This window comes from Globicephala melas, chromosome 21 (genome assembly GCF_963455315.2).
Source record: "Globicephala melas chromosome 21, mGloMel1.2, whole genome shotgun sequence".
Taxonomy (NCBI): Eukaryota; Metazoa; Chordata; class Mammalia; order Artiodactyla; family Delphinidae; genus Globicephala; species Globicephala melas.
The window spans coordinates 6,703,924-6,729,608 of NC_083334.1; the positions used below are offsets into that span (position 1 = coordinate 6,703,924).

The window sequence follows — 25,685 nt, forward strand, 5'->3', positions numbered from 1 at the left end:
CCTGTGCTCTGCAACGGGAGAGGCCACAACAGTGAGAGGCCCGCGTACCGCTAAAAAAAAAAAAAAAATAGTGGAAATAACTACCACAGAGCAGAATAAAGAAAAAAGAATGAAAGGAATTGAGGACAGTCTCAGAGACTTCTGGGACTACATTAAATGCACCAACATTAGAATTATAGGGGTCTCACAACAAGAAGAGGAAAAAAAAGGGACTGAGAAAATATTTGGAGAGATTATAGTTGAAAACTTCCCTAAAATGGGAAAGGAAATAGTCAAGTCCAGGAAACACAGAGAGTCCCATACAGGATAAATCCAAGGAGAAACACTCCGAGACACATATTAATCAAACTGTCAAAAATTAAATACAAAGAAAATATATTAAAAGCAGTAAGGGAAAAACAACAAATAACACACAAGGGAATCCCCATAAGGTTAAGAGCTGATCTTTCAGCAGAAACTCTGCAAGCCAGAAGGCACTGGCAGGACATATTTAAAGTGATGAAGGAGAAAAACCTGCAACCAACATTACTCTACCCAGCAAGGATCTCATTCAGATTTGATGGAGAAATTAAAACCTTTACAGACAAGCAAAAGCTGAGAGAGTTCAGCACCACCAAACCAGCTCTACAACAACTGCTAAAGGAACTTCTCTAGGCAAGAAACACGAGGGAAGGAAAAGACCTACAATAACGAACCCAAAACAATTAAGAAAATGGGAATAGGAACATACATATCGATAATCACCTTAAATGTAAATGGACTAAATGCTCCCACCAAAAGACACAGATTGGCTGAATGGATACAAAAACAAGACCCATATATTTGCTGTCTACAAGAGACCCACTTCAGACCTAGAGACACGTACAGACTGAAATTAAGGGGATGGAAAAAGATATTTCATGCAAATGGAAACCAAAAGAAAGCTCGAGTAGCAATTCTCATATCAGACAAAATAGACTTTAAAATAAAGACTATTACAAGAGACAAAGAAGGACACTACATAATGATCAAGGGATCAATCCAAGAAGAAGACATAACAATTGTAAATATTTATGCACCCAACATAGGAGCACCTCAATACATAAGGCAAATACTAACAGCCATAAAAGGGGAAATCGACAGTAACACAATCATAGTAGGGGACTTTAACACCCCACTTTCACCAATGGACAGATCATCCAAAATGAAAATAAATAAGGAAACACAAGCTTTAAATGATACATTAAACAAGATGGACTTAATTGATATTTATAGGACATTCCATCCAAAAACAACAGAACACACATTTTTCTCTAGTGCTAATGGAACATTCTCCAGGATAGATCATATCTTGGGTCACAAATCAAGCCTTGGTAAATTTAAGAAAATTGAAATTGTATCAAGTATCTTTTCCGACCACAACGCTATGAGACTAGATATCAATTACAGGAAAAGATCTGTAAAAAATACAAACACATGGAAGCTAAACAATACACTACTTAATAACGAAGTGATCACTGAAGAAATCAAAGAGGAAATAAAAAAATACCTAGAAACAAATGACAATGGAGACACGAGGACCCAAAACCTATGGGATGCAGCAAAAGCAGTTCTAAGAGGGAAGTTTATAGCAATACAATCCTACCTTAAGAAACAGGAAACATCTCAAATAAACAACCTAACCTTGCACCTAAAGCAATTAGAGAAAGAAGAACAAAAACACCCCAAAGTTAGCAGAAGGAAAGAAATCATAAAAATCAGATCAGAAATAAATGAAAAAGAAATGAAGGAAACGATAGCAAAGATCAATAAAACTAAAAGCTGGTTCTTTGAGAAGATAAACAAAACTGATAAACCATTAGCCAGACTCATCAAGAAAAAAAGGGAGAAAACTCAAATCAATAGAATTAGAAATGAAAAAGAAGAAGTAACAACTGACACTGCAGAAATACAAAGGATCATGAGAGATTACTACAAGCTACTCTATGCCAATAAAATGGACAACCTGGAAGAAATGGACAAATTCTTAGAAAGGCACAACCTGAAAAGACTGAACCAGGAAGAAATAGAAAATATGAACAGACCAATCACAAGCACTGAAATTGAAACTGTGATTAAAAATCTTCCAACAAACAAAAGCCCAGGACCAGACTGCTTCACAGGCGAATTCTATCAAACATTTAGAGAAGAGCTAACACCTATCCTTCTCAAACTCTTCCAAAATATAGCAGAGGGAGGAACACTCCCAAACTCATTCTACGAGGCCACCATCACCCTGATACCAAAACCAGACAAAGATGTCACAAAGAAAGAAAACTACAGGCCAATATCACTGATGAACATAGATGCAAAAATCCTCAACAAAATACTAGCAAACAGAATCCAACAGCACATTAAACGGATCATACACCATGATCAAGTGGGGTTTATTCCAGGAATGCAAGGATTCTTCAATATACGCAAATCAATCAACGTGATACATCATATTAACAAACTGAAGGAGAAAAACGATATGATCATCTCAATAGATGCAGAGAAAGCTTTCGACAAAATTCAACGCCCATGTATGATAAAAACCCTGCAGAAAGTAGGCATAGAGGGCACTTTCCTCAACATAATAAAGGCCATATATGACAAACCCACAGCCAACATCGTCCTCAATGGTGAAAAACTGAAAGCATTTCCACTAAGATCAGGAACAAGACAAGGTTGCCCACTCTCACCACTCTTATTCAACATAGTTTTGGAAGTTTTACCCACAGCAATCAGAGAAGAAAAGGAAATAAAAGGAATCCAAATCGGAAAAGAAGAAGTAAAGCTGTCACTATTTGCAGATGACATGATACTATACATAGAGAATCCTAAAGATGCTACCAGAAAACTACTAGAGCTAATCAATGAATTTGGTAAAGTAGCAGGATATAAAATTAATGCACAGAAACCTCTTACATTCCTATACACTAATGATGAAAAATCTGAAAGAGAAATTAAGGAAACACTCCCATTTACCACTGCAACAAAAAGAAAAACACACCTAGGAATAAACCTACCTAAGGAGACAGAAGACCTGTATGCAGAAAACTAGAAGACACTGATGAAAGAAATTGAAGATGATACAAACAGATGGAGAGATATACCACATTCTTGGATTGGAAGAATCAACATTGTGAAAATGACTATACTACCCAAAGCAACCTACAGATTCAGTGCAATCCCTATCAAACTACCAATAGCATTTTTCACAGAACTAGAACAAAAAAGTTCACAATTTGTATGGAAACACAAAAGACCCCGAATAGCCAAAGCAATCCTAGAAAGAAAAACAGAGCTGGAGGAATCAGGCTCCCGGACTTCAGACTATACTACAAAGCTACAGTAATCAAGACAGTGTGGTACTGGCACAAAAACAGAAATACAGATCAATGGAACAGGATAGAAAGCCCAGAGATAAACCCACACACATATGGTCAACTTATTTTTGATAAAGGAGGCAAGAATATACAATGGAGATAAGACAGCCTCTTCAATAAGTGGTGCTGGGAAAACTGGACAGCTACATGTCAAAGAATGAAATTAGAACACTCCCTAACACCATACACAAATATAAAATCAAAAGAGATTAAAGACCTAAATATAAGGCCAGACACTATAAAACTTAGAGGAAAATATAGGCAGAACACTCTATGACATACACCACAGCAAGATCTTTCTGACCCACTTCCTAGAGAAATGGAAATAAAAACAAAAATAAACAGATGGGACCTAATGAAACTTAAAACCTTTTGCACAGCAAAGGAACCCATAAATAAGATGAAAAGACAACCCTCAGAATGGGAGAAAATACTTGCAAACGAAGCAACGGACAAAGGATTAATCTCCAAAATATACATGCAGTTCATACAGCTCAATATCAGAAAAACATACAATGCAATCCAAAAATGGGCAGAAGACCTAAATAGACATTTCTCCAAAGAAGACATACAGATTGTCAACAAACACATGAAAGGATGCTCAACATCACTAATCACTAGAGAAATGCAAATCAAAACTACAATGAGGTATCACCTCACACCAGTCAGAATGGCCATCATCACAAAATTCAGAAACAGTAAATGCTGGAGAGGGTGTGGAGAAAAGGGAACCCTCTTGCACTGCTGGTGGGAATGTAAATTGATACCAGCTACTATGGAGAACAGTATGGAGGTTACTCAAAAAACTAAAAAAAGAACTACCATATGACCCTGAAATCCCACTACTGGGCATATACCCCGAGAAAACCATAATTCAAAAAGAAGCACGTACCACAATGTTCATTGCAGCTCTATTTACAATAGCCAGGACATGGAAGCAACCTAAGTGTCCATCAACAGATGAATGGATAAAGAAGATGTGGCACATATTACATACAAAAGAATATTACTCCGCCATTAAAAGAAATGAAATTGAATTATTTGTAGTGAGGTGGATGGACCTAGAGACTATCATACAGAGTGAAGTAAGTCAGAAAGAAAAACAAATACCGTATGCTAACACATATATATGGAATCTAAAAAAAAAAAGGTTCTGAAGAACCCAGGGGCAGGACAGGAATAAAGATGCAGATGTAGAGAATGAACCTGAGGCACGGGGAAGGGGAAGGGGAAGCTGGGACGAAGTGAGAAAGTGGCATGGACTTATATACACTACCAAATGTAAAATAGCTAGCTAGTGGGAAGCAGCCGCATAGCACAGGGAGATCAGCTTGGTGCTTTGTGACCACCTAGAGGGGTGGGATAGGGAGGGTGGGAGGGAGATGCAAGAGGGAGGAGATATGGGGATACATGTTTATGTATAGCTGATTTACTATGTTGTACAGCAGAAACTAACACACCATTGTAAAGCAATTATACTCCAATGAAGATGTTACAAATAAAAAAGAAAAGAAACCTGGTCCATGTTTTGTCCAGGGCAGAGAAATACAAAATAAACTTATTCCCGACAATCTATCCTCCTGCACAGCCTACTTTCCTACTTCCAAGACACAGAATTAAGACTAATAATATTGTTACTAATAATATATTAAAGCAATTAATATTTACAGGTACAAGACACTCTAAGATCAACTATATCGAAGAAAAAAAGGCTTCTGAAGGCTGATTTTTAAGAATCTATAATTTTAACAATAAAGGCGTATACTAATCAATAGAAAATGTTAACGCGGTCCCAGTGGGAAATTTCTTCTGAGCTCCTAAAATCTGAATAATGAATTATTTAAGAACAATGTAGAATGCAGAATATTAAAACTGTGGAAAGAGCCTTAAAAGACTCCCAGGAAAAATCCTTTCCATATATACTTTTGGGATTTGGATACGTGCCAGTTCACAAGTTCTATACAAGCAATACTCAGGTGACAATACACACACACACACACACACACACACACACATTCATTTGCTAAAATATCAAGTTCACTTTGTTAACCAAGAAAACAAAAATAAAATCTAATGATGATCTTCAAAAGATGATGTGGAATCTTTTCCTTTATAATCATTGTAGAGATAATTAAAATCTGGATTTTAAATACGTATATCAGTTTTAATACCATATAACCTCTCCCATTGGGGGTCATCTCTCCATCTTTTGAATTGCCTGATCCTCATATATGGATTAACTTGACTCCGTCTTCCCTGCATGTCTAAGCTCCTGAAGGGAAATGGACAGAGCTTTACATCATTAACTCTCCTTGTGCTTATGTGCTGGACATAGGTGATTAGTGAATAAATGAATAAATACACAAATAAACAAATCAAGCAGTCAAATAATCAGTGGGTTCTAATATCCTCCTTGTAGCCACATAGGTTGAGTAACTTACGTCAAGCTGTTAGGATTTCTTACCTCCAGTGAGTGGTCTGGCAGGTTCTGGAGAAGAGGGTGTGGAGAAACACTCTTCTGAATATATTTGTATTTTACTTGAATTACCCAGAAGTACAATAATTAATCTTCAATTTTAAATACTTAAGGGATACATGTACATGTATGCCTACCTACTTGGTACAATAGTAAATCATACTTTCTCTTAAATGAAGAAATATTCAGAATATACAAAATGTTCTACACTGAATAAGAATACGTAAGTGCCTATAATTTGCTGGGCTTTGCTTTCGTAAAACATGTATGAAATATTTTTAATTAATTCAATTGAAAATGGTATATCTGCTGATGACTTCAGTGAGATGTATCAACTACATCAAAATAAGATTATCACTTTCTCAAAAGGCTGCAAAACAAATCTGAAATTATAAAAGCAATTCTTCCCTGCCTGGGGTTACAAATGAAGAAATATACAAAATACCTTCTACAGACAATTACTATAGCATTTTTGCCTGTAATTCTCCAGCAATTAAAGTGATAATCCAGATAAACCCGCTACTGAAGCATGTTAATCACTTCTCTAAGCAGACACTACTATTCATGTCACCTTGTCCTTCAAAGCCAAGACCAAGCCTCATAATCCTTCCCAACTCAGAGACACAGGCAGTGACCACCAACAAACCCACCAAAGCCAGCAGACCCCTCCTGCCATTTCTGTCCCAAGGATTAGTGCACCAAGACAGAGCAGCACAGTGTCGTGAAGGCTGTAAGTTAGCACATTTCATCAGACTGTGTGACATGAAGTACGTGAGCTACTGCTTCCCTATCAAGACACCCCCGCCAGTAGTGGTGAGCTCACAGAAACATCACACTTTAGAGACAACTCCTATAAACCCTCCCGCCCAATACCAGATGCTTTGTTGACTGGCAAAATGGATGAAAGAAATGAGTGGTAACTGGTGATATCATCGGCTTGTTAATCACAGTAATGGATGCCAGGAATGTTTCTCAGTTAAATTCATGGATTGGCTAGAATATCACAGGGCCCTCCTACCCACATATGAGTAGGGCACGTGCCATAGCTGGTACCCAGGGGTCATATCCAAGACTTGGTCCCTAAATGGTCCTGTAAGAAACTGCAGGGCTGAGGGTTATCTAGTGGCCTGATGCTGCCCAGTTTCCAGAAATGAGCCCCGAGAATCCCGTCTGCCTCTACTAAACCTTTCAGATCAGGTACAGACAGTTAACTTAAAGGACAAGACCGGGGACTTCAGCTTATAGGTCTGATCTGTGGACAGTTCCCCATCTGCATGCCAATCATGTTTTATAATATCTGCGTGTCTGGAGACAGAGCTGGTAGACAGAGCTTGCAGAAGACGGCAAACTAGCCTTCATCAACCTCTACTGGCGACTATGATTCATCCAAAAGAACCTAATAATTGGACATGGCCAATCTGTTTAGATAAGGCACGTGTCTGTGCTGACATGCAATTCCATCATCCACAGCAAAGCCTCTCTCAGACCAAGGGACCACAGTGAGGGCATGGGTGTGGAAAGGATTTCCTTCTGCTCCTGCCGGTGGCCACGCGGCACCCGTGGGACCACTCCAGCCACCTTTGTTACTGAGAAACGAGCATCGGCCAAGCTGTGCGCTAATTCAGGATGATGAATCGGCTTTACCTAGTTGACAGTGAAAACGGACCTCAGGTGGGCATCCGAAGAGCTGTGGTCAGCAATGCCACAGGGGGTGGAAAGCCATTTCCACACGTAAGTGACATCTAGCAGCTTTACATACTTCCTGTCCTGCGGTGCCAGAAGTTAAAACAAGAAGATCTCCATTGTCGTGGTAATTTGATGTGGATGTGTCTCCCACAAGCAAGCTCCAGTTCCAGCAACGTTTTGCAGACCTTGAGGCAAGAGCAAAGGGGATTTACTCAAACCCCACACGACTGCACAGCGGAGGAGCTTCACCTGCTCCAGGAGGACGTGCTACAGGGCACACGCAGCGGACACTAATAAAAGCCTGTAGATCCTTCCGAGGCAACATGTGCTCGATGAAAACCGCCTGCTTCGGGAGTGGTAGGCTATCTGTGTGAAACGGCATTTTCAAAGGTGAAATACGTAAAATCTTATTACACGTCAGCCTTAATAAACATCAGCGATCAATTTTGATGAGATCACTCAATCTGAACCCCAATTAAGTTATTCTTCCCCCAAAGTAGAATTCTACTCTCATTAGACTTGTATTACAAAAAAGTTATACTCAACTTTCAGTTCAGCCGATAAAAATTTTGTAAAAATGTCTTTTTCTCATTGTATAACTACCTATGTACTTTGATTTTGCCTCCTCGCCCACAAAGTCTAAAATATTTACTATCTGACTCATTACAGAAAAATTTCATTGACTCCTGAAACGTATTTTAAAATGAGGTAGACCTATTGCTCTGTTGATACTGATACGGAAACAACGTATTTTTCAAAAAAACAGATTTTAAGGCAATGGGATAATGTAATCCTACGTATGCGATAAAATCCCCCTAAAACATCTTCTTGCACTTGTGTGTTTGTACACACACACACACACATACACACACGCACACACACAATGTCTGGAAGGAAACACAACTGCTGGCTGACTGCCTCTAGCAGACACTCCCAGGGTTACATCTAAAACAAAAATCACAACTGGTTACTCCCTGCTTGAAGCCCGCCAGTGGCTCATCACACTTGAAAACAAAACAAAGCCACCCCAGGCTTGTCGGGGCCTCTCTGACTGTACTTCCTGCCCGTCTCCCTCAGCCCAGAGAGCTGTCGCTATGGTGGCTTCCTTGCGGCGCTTGTGGGCATTTTCTACCTCAGGACATTTGCACTTGCTGCTTCCTCAGGCTGAAACATGATCCCCAGCCACGAGGTACCTGTTCTCCCACGCCCAGGCCTGTGAGCCAAGGTCACCTCCTCCGAGAGGCCTTGCGCCCTTGTCTCACACGGCACGCTACCTGGCATGATGCTGACGTACACCTGCTGTCCCCTCCTCCTCACTAGGATGTAACCTCTGGGGGGCGGGGGCGCTGCCTCCTTCTCTGCCGTCTCCCTGGGAACTAGAAGGGAACCCGGGACACGACAGGTGCACAAAACCCCTGTTAAATGAACTAACAGAAAGGGGTAGATGAGGAGAGTAGGACAGGATGATTTTACCCTTTTTAGCAGTTTCTCTTACACTGAGCATGTATTTGTGTATTTTTATGAAACTAGAGAATGAAAAGCTTAGAAAGAAAACAATTATTGGTTAATATGATTCCAAAGGTTATTCTAAAAATCAGAAGTTTCTCCCTCCATTCTTGTTCTGTTAACGTTTATCACTGAGTGTCTTTGTAACCTCTTCTCACAACCTTTGCTGCACACTATCTATCTTAGACACTGACAAGGGTGATGAGTAAAAGTGAACGGAAACAGAAATTGAAAAAAGACTTTTATTGCAACATAAAAGATTTGCAGAGGTACAGCTTGGAGTACAGAGTGGGCTTCACCGCTTCGCAATTTCGGCATCTACGAATGTCTAAGGTAGCCCGCAGGCCATGTGCTTTTACCTGGGCGGGGGCGGGGGGGGGCTCCCAGAGAGAGGTGGGATGCCAGGTGGACTGACCGTGGACCACCTAAGACATCAGTGGGTCTTCATTTTACCACCATAAAACAAAGACCTAGGTTTAGGCTAGACAATAGGTAAGTCTTTTCCTGTCCTATATTCAATGATTTTCTCTCTCTTGGGATGACGTAAAACAAGACCAATCTACATGTCCTTACGTTAGGGAACACAGAATATCTGATTCCGTCTCTGAGATTCAGTTACGCCAGGGCCCTGCCTACAGCCCGTGAGCCCCAGAACCCTCGGGGCCCTGGACATGGCGGTGAGCCCCAGAGCAGGACCATCACACTGTGCACAGCACTGGGGCTGCAGGGTGCTCACACCGCCTGGAAGCAGATTTTTTTTTTTTTTTTTTACTTGACTTATATTTGCATGTCATTAAGCATTATTCAAAAGCTGAAAGAATACACAAGATGAAAACTGAGAACGAGAATGTAAGCTTCAAGAACGGGATAGTCTTAGCTACCAAAATAATTCCGTACACTCACTGTTTTATATTAATTTTAGGCTTGACATGATTTTAAAATAAATATTTTGAAAACACATACTAACCCTAATGGAACGTAAAATATAGTTTTATGTCAAATTTTATATATTTTATAAATACATAAAAAAGTTTTATATATATCAGAAAGCTCAGACATAAAAAGAAGGTTAATGATATACAAATTAAATTCTTTTACTGAGATGATTTTGGGGAGTTCATACCCAAGGAAAAGATATGCAATGCATCTGTGATTATATTTCAGTCCATATAACTTCTCCAACTTGAAAAGGGTGGTTAAAATGATTCAAGGAGTAGAGAAATAATGAAGAATAAACTTGGCCTTATCAAAATTTTAACCCAATCTTTAGGTGAAGGTGGTTTAAGTTCAAGATTTCTTCACTTTTGCTTGCTGAAACCTGTCTGTGCTTATCATCAGAAAGTGCAAAACTGTTGCTACTTTTGCTATGACATAGTTCATTACTATGGTTACAACTAAATTACAGATAGGAATATATCTATTTAAATGACGTGCTTAAAGCAAATAAATAGAAATCTAATAAGGCCTGTTACAATGAGCTATTTACTTAAAAATACTTAAAAAATTTCTTCATAGCTAAATTGCCCAGTTTCTTCAAAAATAAATATTAACTTGTTTCCACATTTATTTATCTTTTCTTAACAGAATGAATGGCTTACACTCCTCAATTTCCCTTCTAAAATAAACGGCCTCACCATTACAAACTGAGAGTTTTAAAAGACCTCCACTCACGTGCCTCTTTGCACAGTGATGCTGCAGTGACAGGCTGCACTGAAACAAGGAAAAGCGCTCACTCGAGTCCATTGCTCACACAACACATCCAGACATCACCTTTTCTTTTCACCTATAAGACTTAGAGAAATGTATTCCTAATAACAGGTTTGACCAAGGAACCTAGAAATTCCATGGGGCAGTAAGCTGTCTATTCCTCAAGAAGTTAAAGAATTTATCGCTGTAAATATCAAACATACATTCTTTAAAGTTTAATAAAAGGGAAAAAAGGAAATTTTGATTATGAAAAAGTTGTGATAAACGTGGAAGATGGACACACTACTACATATTCTTATAGTGGAGAGACCAGTAAAGGAGGTTCACATACTTTCACTACATCCTCGGGGTAACTCTTCCATTGCCTCTGCAGACTTTTCCACATCCCAGTCGCCTACAAAGTTTAGCTTATCATCACTTTGTGCTTCACTTTCAGGGGAATTCACCATTTTAGAAGGAGTATCTTCTTTCTGTGTGCTTTTTATGTCAATCCATCCTTTCACTTCTTTATTGCTTCCTTTTAAAGACGTAAAATCACCTCGAAGTCCCTTCTGAGGAGTGAGTCCGTTGAGGGTATGGGGAGAGTCACTCCCGCCCGGGCGGGCGTCTCCCCCTCCCCGAGCCTCGGCCCGGGGACAGTCCCCTGGGGTTTCTTCAGCAGCAGGCGTTTCCTTAGAAGTCACGCTGCTCAAGCCCGGATCAGATCCGTAGTTTGCAGGCTTCTGGAGACGGAAGCCAGCCTTCACCGTTGAGTCGGTACCACCGGCTGACCTGGGGCTTCTGCCGATGCAGGAGAAGTCAGCCCTTTCCAGGAGGCTGGTCCTCTCTCTCCTGGAAAGGCTCCTCATGCAGTGGAGCAGGGCAGGGCCGGCGGGCGGCTGCACCCCGGGAAAGAGGCTCCCCGAGTCCCTCTCCTTGAGGTTATCGGGAGAAAAGTAATCATCGTACGAGGACTCCCCGCGGCCCAGAGTCTCCACGGCAGAGCTGCTCGCACACTTCGGGCTGTTCTCCAGCTGTAGCCGGGGCGCGGGGGGCCGCCCGAGGCACCGCCTCTTGCTCAGTCTCTCCTCCGGGGGTGGACTGGAGTTCACCGACACCCTTCTTCTCGTGGCTGAGGGGCTCTGGGGACATGAAGGGCCCCCGGCGGGCTCATTTGTTACAGATGGCGTAGGAGACAGGTCCCTCTTCTCATCAAACACCCCCTCAGCCGGCTCCCGTGCTGGCTTCACGTCGGGGGTGATGACTTGGCCCGCAGCAACCCTCTGCCGGTGGGTGTCTCCCTTGGAAAGGCTGCCGGGGGGCTGGTGAAGGGTTAACTGACCAAGGGGCCCGGGAGATGCTGGCGGACGGACACTTCTCGTTTTCAACACAGCTGAGGAAGCACACGCAGCGCTTTTACTTTCGTCAAGGAATCCTCCCAGTCTCCTCTGCTGAGTCCCACATCCAGAGCTCCCACAAAGATCGTCAAAAGACAAGCGCAGAACACCAGCAAAGGAGTCCTCTGGAAAACATTAATAAAGAACCAACTTTTTAATGGTTTACATTATTACAAGACTAATTCTCAGTCCGCCCATAACGTGATAAAGCGACCCTCCCTAAGCACGGCTCCTGCTTCAGAAGGGCGTCACCCACACCCGCTTCTCACGGCAGGTGAGGACACTCTCCTGGCCGGCGTTTCTAACCAGGGGACCCGGGCTTCCCCGTGCGCGGGGAACAAGGTGGGGTCGGAGAGGGCGTGGTGCTCTGCATGTTCACACGCCCGGGCGCCTCGCTCCACGAACAGCGTCCGCACCCCGTCACTGAGGCCTCGAGGAGGCCAGGAGTCCGAGAATGAAGGACCACTGCGTTCAGGCTCTAGTCAACCACCATGAACTCGGCTGCCCAGGCTCCCTGCTGCCTGCCAAAGTCCTCACTCTGTATTCAAATTCCAGGAACCGCCTGGCACATCTCAGGGCTCTGGCTCTCCACGCACCTTCCTACACGTTTCTTGAGGGTAACGCGAAGCTCTGCCCAGCTCCCAAAAGCTGCCTTTACACTCCCCCTGCTCCACGCTCTAACCTGGATAAACACTACCCTTCCTTCGAAACCCACCTCGGACGTCAGACCTCTGCAAATCCTCCCAGACTTCACCAGCTCTGGTCTTGCACGTCCTCCTCTGCTACACAGAATTCCACCCAAACCTTTAAGAGCATGTGTGTCACCGCCCTGTGCTTATACTCCTATCTGCCCCCCTCCCTAGCCTAGAGGCCCCCAGCACAGACACTGCTTTCTGGAATCCGGAGCCGTTGGCCCAGCACTGGCTCCTCTGATAGGGGCTCGGCGCTTGCTGAACAGATGGAGGACCCCCAGTTTATAGAAACTCCACACCAGAGGCAACAGAGATGTCTTAACTTACTGACTGACACCACTAAGGCTCTACTTTTAAAGAGAGAGGAGAGGGGCAGCCCCCAGGGAGCAGAGAGAAGCCCAGCGGGCGGGTGGTGCTGCGTGTCTCTAAGTCAGCAGCTGGAAACATAGGACGTGTTTAATTTTAGCAGCTGAATAAGCTTAGCTCACTTTTCAAAAGGCTGGCAAGCAGCATGACACGGCATAAGAGAGTAAACTCTGAAGTCAGACTGCCTACTTCGAAGCCCAGCTCGGCCGCTCACAAATGGTGTGACCTCTTACGAGCTGTCTGACTTCTCGCTGGCCGGACTTTCTCACCGGCAGGAGGGGGACAACGACGGGGCCTGCGTCACGGGGCTAACAGGACAATCAGACAAGATACAGACACGCGAGCAGCGCCCATGGCACAGCCAACGATGAAACTGAGCTAGTTATTGTTGTCACTTGTTTCACACATGCATCAAGTATGAAATAAAAAGATGGTGATTACTTAAGATACGTGGGCAAATAATTTCAGTACACGCCAAAGAGATTAAAGAATAAACCATGCACAGAACGAAGCTTTTGTGAAAATAATTTTACCTGAACACAAAGTATCATGCGAAAGGTTCAAAGATGCTTCACACAGAGCGTTAACGGTGTTATCGTCAGACTTTTCAACGATCTGGGAAGCTGAAAACATAATCAAAACTCCTCATTAAATAACAACTCTGATCTCTGGTAGTAGATGAAGCCAATACTAGGTCCACTCATTCCACTCATGTGGCACTGACACACACACCCACACCCACGACTTATTCCTAATACGTGCTATTCTAGATATCTTACTCAAATCTATTACAGATGATGAGAATCATTAAAATATAATTTATACAAATCATATCATAAAAAAGGCACAGAATCCTAGGATAATAAAAGTTGGAAGGGCTCTTGGAAAGTCGGCCGGCCTAGATCTAAGCAGAAGCTCGATACGGGTAGAGAACCTTTCAGTCAGTCTCACTTCTCAACGATCAAGGCTTTTCTCACGATGATCACCGACAGCTGCCTCTATGACCAGAGCAGTGGTTCTCAACCAGGGGCGGCCTGGCCCCTGCAGATGCTGCTGGACGTCGCGGGTGGGGCTGCGGTGGACAGGAGCCATGCTGCCGGCATCTAGGGGGCAGGGGCCGGGGATGCTGCGGATCACTCTGCCGGGCACAGGATGGTCCCAGCAACAAAGAACTACGCAGCCCCAAGTGTCCGGAGGGCGGGGGCTTCAGAGAAAAACATCCCAGAGATCAGCGATTCAACAGCTAAGGCCACAGGCGTCACCTTCAAAGGCTGTGCATGCAACAGAGCACAGACAAGAGAGAGATCTCGGTTTCACGGCCAGAGATTTTTTTTTAAATTAATAATTAATTAATTTATTTATTTAGTTTTGGCTCATTGGGTCTTTGTTGCTGCACGCGGGCTTTCTCTAGTTGCAGCCAGCGGGGGCTACTCTTTGTTGCAGTGTGCGGGCTTCTCATTGCGGTGGCTTCTCTTGTTGTGGAGCACGGGCTCTAGGCGCACGGGCTTCAGTATTTATGGCACGCGGGCTCAGTAGTTGTGGCTTGCGGGCTCTAGGGCACAGGCTCAATAGTTGTGGCACATGGGCTTAGTTGCTCCGCGGCATGTGGGATCTTCCCAGACCAGGGCTCGAACCCATGTCCCCTGCGTTGGCAGGAGGATTCTTAATCACTGCGCCACCAGGGAAGTCCCCAGAGATTTTTTTTTTTTTTTTTGCGGTACGCGGGCCTCTCACTGCTGTGGCCTCTCCCATTGCGGAGCACGGGCTCTGGACGCGCAGGCTCAGCGGCCATAGCTCACGGGCCCAGCCACTCTGCGGCATGTGGGATCCTCCCGGACCGGGGCACGAACCCATGTCCCCTGCATCGGCAGGCGGACTCTCAACCGCTGCGCCATCAGGGAAGCCCCCCCAGAGATGTTTTTTGAGGAGACTTAAAAGAATACACTTCTGAGAAAACTTGGGCGAACGATTAGAAAATGAGAATAAACCGAGATAAGAAAGGTAAGCACACAGGTAACATTTTCAACTGCTGAATTTAAACTTAACTGCGGGAGGCAGTTACGTAGCAGAATTAACACTGTAAAGTAGTGGAATAAAGTTCAAGGCAAATTAGTTTGCACACATATATAATGATTTGTCGAAACAATCTGGACAGTCCCCTGGAACACTGCTAGTTACCTAGCTCAATGGCCATTCCCACCTGCCTCTTGCAACAGACCCTGATTTTATGAGTGCAGACACACACCCTAGTTAAGACTACTCTTCAGTCTTGCTTGCAGTGCCCTGCAGGTGACTTGTATTTGGTTTCCTACTTCCTAGGCTAAAACTACAGCAGTCCCCTTAGCTATGCCATCCTGAATGCCACTGCCCATTTTAAATTAAACTGGCAGATTAAATTAGATGTACAAACACAAAGAACTGTATTGTATTTCTTGGCTCATCCAGAGTGGTGTTTTGCCTTTGTAGCTCCTGGGCCACACACAGTCGCACTTAGCTTGCAAGCAGGAAGAGCCACAGGACTGCGCTCTGGCCAGCAGAGCTCGGCAGCGGCAGCGGCAGGAGCTGGTGAGGCTGCTCACAGGGAGCTGGCTCCAGGGAAGCCAGGCAGGAGGTCGGGAGCCCGCTCTCCAAGACACCACAGAACAGCCTCCCCGAACCCTGCCTGCCTCTTTCTTTGGCAGGACGGAGAAACACAACTCTATCTAAGTGCAGCCATTGGTTTTTGCATTTGTCCGTTATCGGCGGCCACAACTAACCTTAACTGATACACATGCCCATTGCATAAATATAGATATAAATTCAGGACAGATGAAACAACTAACCTTAAAAATAAACCATACAAGTAATAGCAGAAAATACAATTTTGAAAGCTTGTGGTGGAGGAGTTCTAAGCATCACAGGAATCCTAGAGGCCAGAAGGAAAAGACAAACAGAACAGATTTGTCTACCTTAAACGTAGTATTTCTGTTTCGCAAAAGTCACCGCATTATGACAAACAGCAGAGTTCGTGTATCTTAACCTAGTTTCCCAAGGGTGTGAAACTGCAGTTCTTATAAACAGCTGGCAAAGGGTAAAATGACACAAACTTTTTGAAGGACAATGTGACAATATCTACCAAAATTTTTAAATTCTGCCTTTATGAATTATTATTGCGATACATGAAATACAGAGGAACATAAAGATTCATATAGAAGCATGTCCACTGGCGTGTGGGTTATAACAGTAAACAGTGGGGGGAAAAGCCTTATGTCCAGAGAGGAAAACGGTCACAAAAGAACAAGAACCACCATACCATGTAGTTAAAAAGAATAAAAACTGCAGCACTGTTTCTAATAAAGAAAAACTGGGGGAATTCGCTGGCTGGTCCAGTGGCTAGGACTCCTGGGGCCTGCAGTTCAATCCCCTCCCTCATCGGGGAACTAAGATCCCGCAAGCTGCGCAGCGAGGCCAAAAATTAAAAAAAAAAAGAAAGACAAAATGGACAAATATCCAGCAACAGACGGATGCTTCAATATCAAAAGTCTAGACTACTATGCGACATCTTTAAAAATTAAAATAAAGATGGAGGTCCACACCAATACACTCTTCAGTAAAACAAGAAAGCTGAAAATGAGAGGTATGCCATGATCCAATTTAGGTAAAGAAAAGTTACACCACCACAGAGGAAAATACAGAAGCCTTATCTTGTTCATGTGTACACAGACATGTGACCCACTGAAAAAGATCTGGAGAAACACATCAACATAAAACATGGGTTACCCAGCGGCAGAGGAGAATGAGGTGGGAATCAAGATGGATGTTTACTACAAATGATGTACTACTGGTCAACGTTCTGTATATTACTTAAAAACTTTCAAGATAAAAGAAATAAAGGAAAACATAAACTGAAGCATTACTTAATCTAAAGCAAACTCCTTCAAAAGAGGGGCCCAATTAATTAAAAAAAAAAATCCCGAATATATGAAAAATTACAAAGGAACAACAGGATCTTAAACCTGGAGAATACTACATACCCAATATACTCTTTAAAAATCTTAATAAAGCATAAGATTTTCTGGAAGAAAATATCAACAAAGTCTACGCTGATACAGGTAAAAAAATGATTATAAGCTAAATTAACTAAAATATCTATGTAAAGGAAAAAAAAAAAACCCTTTCCACAATTTATTCACCTACTTTGTAATTTCCATCGTATGAAGTGTCACTTACAGGTGGGGGAAAGATTCTCCCGTTTCTCCTTCATCTCCTGCAGCCTCTTCTCCACTGCACTGTGGTGGCCACTGCAGATTTTAACTGTGGGACTGTACACCAAGGAGCCATTAGATTCAAACAAGAGAACAGGAACATCATTATCTGAAAAGAAACAAAAATCCAGTTTTAATCTCAAAAAAATGCCTTCCTCCTTCAACAATATGATTCCTCTTAAGGACACCCCTGTCCCCTACTCCACGGGTTCCTCTTCCCTTTTTTTTCTCTTTTTTTTTTTTTTTTTTTTGCGGTACGCGGGCCTCCCATCACTGCGGCCTCCCCCGCCGCGGAACACAGGCCCCGGACACACAGGCCCAGCGGCCACGGCTCACGGGCCCAGCCTCTCTGCAGCACATGGGATCCTCCCAGACCGGGGCACGAACCCGCATCCCCTGCATCGGCAGGCGGACTCCCAACCACTGCGCCACCAGGGAAGTCCTCCTCTTCCCTTTTGACAGACACACACACAGACCCGCACGTGCACTCGGCGGCAGGAAGGAGGTCAGGGGATCCTTGGGCCATGAAGTAAGGGGCTCAGTGGTGGGGTGAACAGTGGTGTGCTTCCTGGAATCCACACCTTGCAGGTAATGAAAGAACTTTAGGACCCTGACCACCTGTCCCCCCCCTTAAAAAACAGACCACAAATCATTCAATAGCCTCTCCTTTGCAACTCTTAGGCCTGCACAACTTTTACTGCACTTCTGGCAATATGCAGACATACGTTAGTTGAATCTTTAATACCTTATAGTTGTAGTTTTTAAAAGACAATTCAGACATAAATTTGGTCTAAAAAGAGAACTTTTTAAAATCTATCATTACCATTTTGCTGAATTCTTTCCAAATACACTATCACTGGTGCAGGAAAGATGGCCAAATGGCAGAGGTATGAAGGCTGACAGCAGAGAGGGGCAGAGCTGAGGTGAGGCTGCAGGACAGGCAGATCAGATAGGATGTGGTCGGCTGCAGGACACGTGAAATACAGGATTTTACCCTAAGTAACTTTTCCTTAGGACGACACTGAGGACCGTTAAAGCCCGGGTGGGGCGGCCACGTGAGCTCGGACGTACACCCTTCTGACTGAAGCAGGGAGGTGGAGGCTAAGGACACAGCGGCTGGAAGGCCAGCCAAGGAGCTGCTGGACGCCCACATGGGGTGCTGCAGGCTTGGGAGAAGAGGGCAGAGGAGGAGTTGGGAGACCACTTCAGAGCAGGTCTGGGGTCCAGGGGGGTGACAGGCACCAGGGCGGACAGATGCCAAGGAGAACTCCACGTCTGTCTGGGGCAGCAGACCAGACGGTCATGTGGGATTTGTCAGGGAGGCACCAGCACAGCACCGAGAGACTCGATTCATCAAGCAGTGGGATGACCGAGCGCAAGAACAAAGGATTCAGCCAATGTTCTGCAAAGGCATCGGGCGGCACTGTGCAGGCTAAAGGTTCTGCTCAGTTCTGCTGCTTCGGAAGTACAGACACAGGCACCGGGGGCCGGCCTGCATTTCTCAGCTTACCCACAGTGGTTTTCTGCTGCTGCAGCTCTTTAGCCATTTTCTCAAACTTCTTTTGCAGTCTTTTATCATTTTCTGGTGTTTTAGGCATAAAATCTTTGGGCTGCATACACTTGCGCTGTACAAAAAGGACAGAAAAATAATACTGTATTGCGATTGTGTAAGACAGGAAAAGAACCCTTCCGTACACATTCCTGATATCTTTTGTAACATCCATAATACAACCTACTTAAAGAGATATTTCTTCACTATATGTGAATTTGTAATGTTTATTCTTCCTATAACTGTAAGAATATGGACAGAATTTTCAGACTGAATAAAGAGCTACACACTAAGTAGCTATGTTTTCTGAGGCATTTTCAGGACCCCAGCATTCTTAGTTTCCATGAAGATTCTTAAACAAAATTAGTCTCCTTTTCCTTATTTTTTGCTACTTTTATGTCTATCTCCCCCCTCCCTAAAAAGTCATGACACAGTAATAAAACACGAAAGTAATTATTTTATAACCACCAAAGAAGAGAACCATAATTTAATCTTGTCTTACTGTCTTTACATCACACCAACTCCATTCAGCCAGTAAAAAACAAAACCTGTGACCACACGTCCGAAGGGTAGGGAATGAGGAAACCTCGGACACGTGACGTCCGGGTCACCATCTCACCTCACCTCACCTCATGTCTCCTAGCACTTTTTACACCGCAGGCCCCCAGGTCCCCTGTGGAAGAGCCCATTTGGGCAGGTCGCCACCGTAAATACAAAAGCTGAGCTTGACACCGACTTCACCTACAGTTACTCCTACACCCGAGGGTCTCTGAAGGATGCTAGGGAAGCGTGTCTTCTGTCCAGGCCTCTTTAGGCGTCCAGCCCAAGTGTGTTCACATGCGTCCCGGTCTAAAGGAAGAACTTCTTAGCCATTCAAGGCTGCTGCTACACTGTGCTCTTGTTCAGCACCCTGCTCTATCTGTTAGTAATGCACTCATTCATCATTTAACAAAAATGTTACTGTGTGTCAGTCACTGGTCTTGAAACAAAGAAAGATCCCTGCATCAGGGAGCTTATACTCTATGAAGGAGTGACAGAAAATACACATGACAAATAAGTAAACTACATCGTGTGTGTGTGTCAGGAGGATTAGTTCCAGCAGGCCTGGAGCTGGCCTGAACTGTTTTTGCCAAAGTACCTGGACAGCATGCAAGGCACTAATTTAACAGTGTTGCTTTGTAACTATGGGCCCCTGGTGCTTGGGGCGTTTCTACCCCCAAAGCTCGTCAACACTGCCCATTACCAGTGAGAGGGCCCCGTCGCTGGCAGAGGTAATGCAGTTAGAACAGGGGCAGGGGACCAGCATGCACTCTGTGGACTCGGGAGCACTGCCACGCGGGGTTCTGGGGTCTTCGCGAGAGTCTGGCTGCCCGCACTTCTGCAATATGTTACCAAGGGGCAAGTACTATAGTAAGGAAAAAGCAGGCCGGGGGCTCAGGATGGCTGGCATGGTGGGAAGGACCTGCCACTGTAGACAGGGGAGTGAACCGCCGCTTAGTGAGAAAGGACCAGCAGTACAAAGCCCTGTGGACGTCAGAAAACCGTCTATGGATGGATGGGGGGAAGTGTGTTCCAGACAGAGGGACAGGCAATGCAATGGCCCTAAAACACAAACAAACGTGGTATGTTTGAAGAACAGCAAGCAAGAGGGTCAGGCTGGCAGCAGAGTGAGGGGAGCGAAGACCCTCCCCAAAGACCAAAAGAATAAGGTCTGGAGTCAGGTTTAATCTGCAACTGCATTTGGAGAAAGGAAGGAAGGGGAATGCTTGTAGGGACTAATAAAACCTTAAGTGGTGAAGGGTACGAGCAGACATTATTAACACTTCAGATTAGGAAAAATTTAAAAGATGACTAACATCCAGCATTGGTCAGTGTTAAGAAAAAGTACCCTTGTACACTGCTGGTGGAACTGTAAGTCCCTTTCTAGATATTCCGCTTGGAGAAATAAACTCAAATACATCACACAAACAACATACTTAGTAAAAATCGTCCATGATCTAAGGGTGCATGAATCCAAGACACATTCACGCTGTTTAACACAAAGCAGAAGGAAGTGGAGCCACGTACACACACTGACATGAAAACACACGGTTAAGTGAAGAAGAAAAAGCAACCCCCCAAATAGTACACGTAACGTAGTAGAACCTCGTTCACTCAAAGCACATGTACTGAAGACCATCTGATCAGCAAGGACCCAAGTCAAACTGAAGAGTGCTTATTTTGAGGGAAGGGAAATTAGGAGCGATATGTCTGATCTGTGTTCACTCAACGTACTACCAGCTGCTGCTGGTCTATCACAGAGTCATGAGACGCTCCATTTCACTACCGTCCGACACAATCTGGATGGAGACAAGTGAGTTTCCATCACTGCACGGGTGCGTTCCAGCTTGTCTGAGATGAAATGTGATGGAGACACAGGATTTACTATTTCAGAAAACTTGGAGACATCCATGGGAATGTCTTCCCTAGTCTACAGCTCTCCTCTGCCTCACTCAGTGTGGAGAAAGTCTGTAAATCTTCTCTCCAACGGGGATTCTCACATGACAACAAAGTGATTGATGTCACAGCGAACAGTTTACCCTCAGATACAGAAATCAATTAAAACTTTTAAATAATAAAAAACCAAAACGGTTGGGGTTCAAACGTGAACCAGACCTCAGAGAAAAGCAGCATCTCTGTATTTGCACAGATCTTCTGTAATAAATAACTGTGTACACTTAGCTATTTCTGCCTCAGACTTTTGAGATTTTCCAGCCAAACAGATCAAATGTATTTTACTACAGATGTTGAGAACCTGAATCCTGAAGTAGTTACCAGAGCACCTGAAAGGGTGCTAGTTTCTTGGCAACTTTTAGTTCTCCTTTGGGCAAACAGTCTCTTCCATTTATCACAAACTACATCAAAGCATTCATGGGATAAAGTAAGCTCTATAACTCATTAAAAAATGCTGTGTGAGAAGAATAATACAATCAATAGCAATATTAAGACCACTCTTGAATATATTTCTAAAAGTTTTATTTTCTAGGAAGAAAAAAATGAATAAATTGATGACTGCCAGAGTCCACACTGAAGTCCCGTACTTACTTTTTTTTTCATTAGGCTTGGTAGGTGCTCATTGGGATTAGCTGCAGGGAACAGCGATTCATCGATGTGCACTCCAGCTGTCCTGCATCTGTGTGATCAAAGCGAAGGGTAATGAGCATGTTCTATGAGGGTCACACAACATTAAATCTGCACACGTGTCAGTTAGCAATGAAAGAAATCCCTACACAGGTCATTCTAATAGACACGTCCTTTAACAAGTACATTTATTACCAAACACAAAAGGCAATACAAATTCAATTTACCAAAACCTTCTCTATTTGGTGTTTTTAAGTGTAAGAGCAGAAGAGAAGTGAGAGGCAGGTACAGGAAGTACAATTTTTATGCAATAACTTGAGACCTGCAACACTCCAAAATGATCACTGTGTGGCACTCATAAAGCACATGCTATTAAATGCACAATTTAAGAGTAAACAGGCCATAAAATGAATAAGCTAGAGCTAGAAGGGTCCTAAAGAAATTGAAGCCAGAAAGCTTATCTATCCTCCAAAACCAAGTTCTCCTTCCTGTGTGTTTGTCAAGGCACCACCATCACCTGGAGACCTAGCTCTGCGGTCCCAGCTACGCTGAGCTGTACCTCCTGCTTCCACAGCCCGTCTGTCCTCACATCTGCCATTTCCCCTCCTGCATCACCCTTCACCTCCATACCTGCCTTGGGAATCCCTCGGCCATTACCCACTCCTAAGCATTCAGCTGCTCAAATCTAAACAATTACAATGATTTTCTAAATGATCTCCTTCGCTATGGTTTCTCCTCTTCTGATTCATTCATATAATACTGAAACATTAATCTTAAAACATTTTATTCATCTCTCCATAACCCAGATCAATCACTCGCGTGTTTACAAAATCATGTCACCAATCTAAGTCTTTTTAAAATAAGGCCACTAACCCCATCTCCAACTATATTTCATTAGACTATTACTGTTCAACATTTAGTACACAAATAATAGCTGAAAATATAATAAAACACAGTGCAATAAAAAAAGAATGAGGCAAATCTATCCCTAATGATACAGAAAGGTCTCTAAAATAAGAATGAAATGTGCATGTGTATGGTATTGTACAGTGAAGTATTTCTCACTTTAAGTCTGGAAGATGACACACCAAAATGTCAACAGCACTCATCAGCCGTGACTCTCAAAGTGTGAACAGAGAAGACGCCTGATGTGAGTCAGAACTACTGCCATCATGACAAGGATACATTCCCAGCCCGCTCACTCCTCACCCTCAAGAGCACACGGTGGAGGGGAAGCGAAATGACATGAGTCATCCCCACACACCAGATGCAGAAGCAGGTATCAGAAGATATTAGAATGCAACTGTCTTCTATTAAGCCAGACGTGAAAGAAATTTTCAAAAATGTAAAAAAAAAAAAAAAAAAAAAAGGCAGCACAATTATTAGGACAAGAGAAGAACAGCAAGGTGGAGCAGAAGCCAGACGGCACAAGTGACACGACAGGGTCAGGAAAGGCTGCAGGTCAGAGGCCACCACCAGACTGAACCGGATGAGGATGCAGACTTGGGAGGACGCAGGTCTTCTGTCTGGAGGAAGAGCAGAGACAAAAGCACAGCGAAGTGAAGAGGGTGATAATTTCGGGAAAACATCCAGCATTCGGCGTGAGTGAAGTGAATGAACAGGAGTCAGGAGACCAGTGACAAAGATGACACCCTCGTCCTGAGGGCTCCAGGGCCTGAGAAGGTGTCAGGGGCCCTGGACAGGTCCCTCTGAGGGACAAGTTCCAGGACAGGGACACCAAGACCAGCCAGGGCTAGTGGGGTAGGAGATGCCAAAGATTTCAGCAAGGCTGTGGGGCTGGGCTGGGGACCCGTAACCGAGCAACGCTTAGGAGTAAGAACAGCGCACGCCTGGCCTCTGGTTAGAGCTGATGGGCTGAGCACATGTCTCTCTCCTCCCCCCACCAAACCCCAATCAAATGACAGTAAAGGAAAACAGAAGGACACAAACCAACAGAAGTAAAGAGCAGGTAAGAGAGAATCTGGGGGATTGAAGAACAAACAGGAAACCCCAGCCTTGCAGCTGGGGCAGTGGGTCTACCAGAAGGGTCCGGATTCCTCTCCTCACACCTCAAGGGAGGCCAGGGTGGGTCTGAAGAGCAGCAGCTCTACTCCTAACTGCTGCACCCCACTCGCTCCTCCAGCAGAGCAGAGGTGATGGGTTCTGTCCTCAGACACCGTGGACCGAAGACACACTGGACTAAGGACACCAGGCCCAGCTCCGGTGGGACAAAGACGTGCAGGAAACAAAATGTATTTGTGGTGCATCCTCAGATTCAGCTAAAAACCACTTTCACAGTCATAATAACGTCAATAAAACTACTGATTTAATTGAATGCGTACACTGGAATAATGAGAGGATTAAGAATCACGGAGGGGTGGTGGAGAGTATGTGCACGCGGTAAATGCATGTACGTGGGGACATCGAGGTGTGTCCCCCAAAGGCAGCTAGTTGGAAAGCTAGCCTCACCTCCACACCAAAAAGTCATTAGACAACATCAAAATGAACATCAGGACAGCAGTGGAGCCACAGTAATGAGGAATCCAGAGGTAAGTCAGAGCTCTAGAAAGAGCTGCAGGAGTGGAAAGGTGATGCCTCCAGAGAACAGGAGCTGGGGATCAAAAGGGACTAGTGTTCTTGCTGTAAGCCTCGTAAGACGAGCTGGTTTTCCTCTCTGCGGTGTGTGTGGGACCCAGCTCTCCCTTCCTAACAGGACAGCAATGGGAAACGAAGCATCCTGACTCAAAGGCAGGACAACGGCACCACAGACCAAGACGGAAGATGGAGTTTAGAAGCGGTTAGGAATGAGTTCAGTTCTGGACGTATTTAAACCCAGATGACTCATCCAAGCAAATCCATCTAGCAGGCAACCCCTTACGTAGCTCTGACGCTTAGGGGATGTACTAGGATAAAGACAGATGTGGGTAAAATTCTAATCCCTCACCCAGGTCCTGAAGGAGCAGGTCTCTGTCCCAAAGCTTCCTTTTCTCACTAGACTCCAGCCACTGACCCTCCGGCATTGTCCTGCCTCGGGCTGGACCTTCTGCTCCCAGGACACAGTCCCCCAGTTCAGGGAAAGACTAGCTCCTTTGCTGTCTTTTTTGCCTCAGCTCAAAGCTCCCCACTGACTCCAAAAGCCCCCCGGCCCCCCAAAAAGCACTCTGCCCAAGCAGGGGAACCCACTCCAGGGGGCCTCCTGTGCCCTCCAGGGCCTTAAAAAACCTTTCTAGCACTTACAAAACTTGTCTTCCTCATTAAAAGTATGTTCCGGGGAGGCAGTAAATATGCCCGTCTAGTTAGAGCTGTAACCCCAACGTCTGGCAGAGAGTAAGCACTCAAAAGTATTTTCTGAATAATGAGTAATTTGTAGAAAGACAAACACTGCTGAGCTCTTTATCTTACACCATACGTGTACACAAACACCAAAAAGAAAAAGAACAAGAAAAAAAAAAAAGCTCAAAACAGATCACAGAACTAAACGCAAAAGCGAAACCTAAAGCTCCTAAAAGAAAATGCCCGAAAAAATTCATGCTTCTGAAGCAGGCAAAGATATTCAGAGAGGATGTTAAACATA

General features: G+C 44.1%; 1 protein-coding gene across 3 annotated transcripts in view; it reads right to left on the reverse strand.

The window, feature by feature from the left end:
* Positions 1-25,685, reverse strand: part of MCPH1 (microcephalin 1) — a 75,733-nt gene that overhangs the window by 30,384 nt on the left and 19,664 nt on the right. For all 3 annotated transcript variants that reach the window (XM_070044624.1, XM_070044625.1, XM_060291563.1), the window contains 5 exons: positions 22,076-22,163; positions 18,953-19,067; positions 17,408-17,551; positions 13,732-13,821; positions 11,096-12,265 (listed from right to left, as the gene is read on the reverse strand). In XM_070044624.1, coding sequence (XP_069900725.1) covers positions 11,096-12,265; positions 13,732-13,821; positions 17,408-17,551; positions 18,953-19,067; positions 22,076-22,163 — 1,607 coding nt within the window. The remainder of the gene's footprint in view (positions 1-11,095; positions 12,266-13,731; positions 13,822-17,407; positions 17,552-18,952; positions 19,068-22,075; positions 22,164-25,685) is intronic.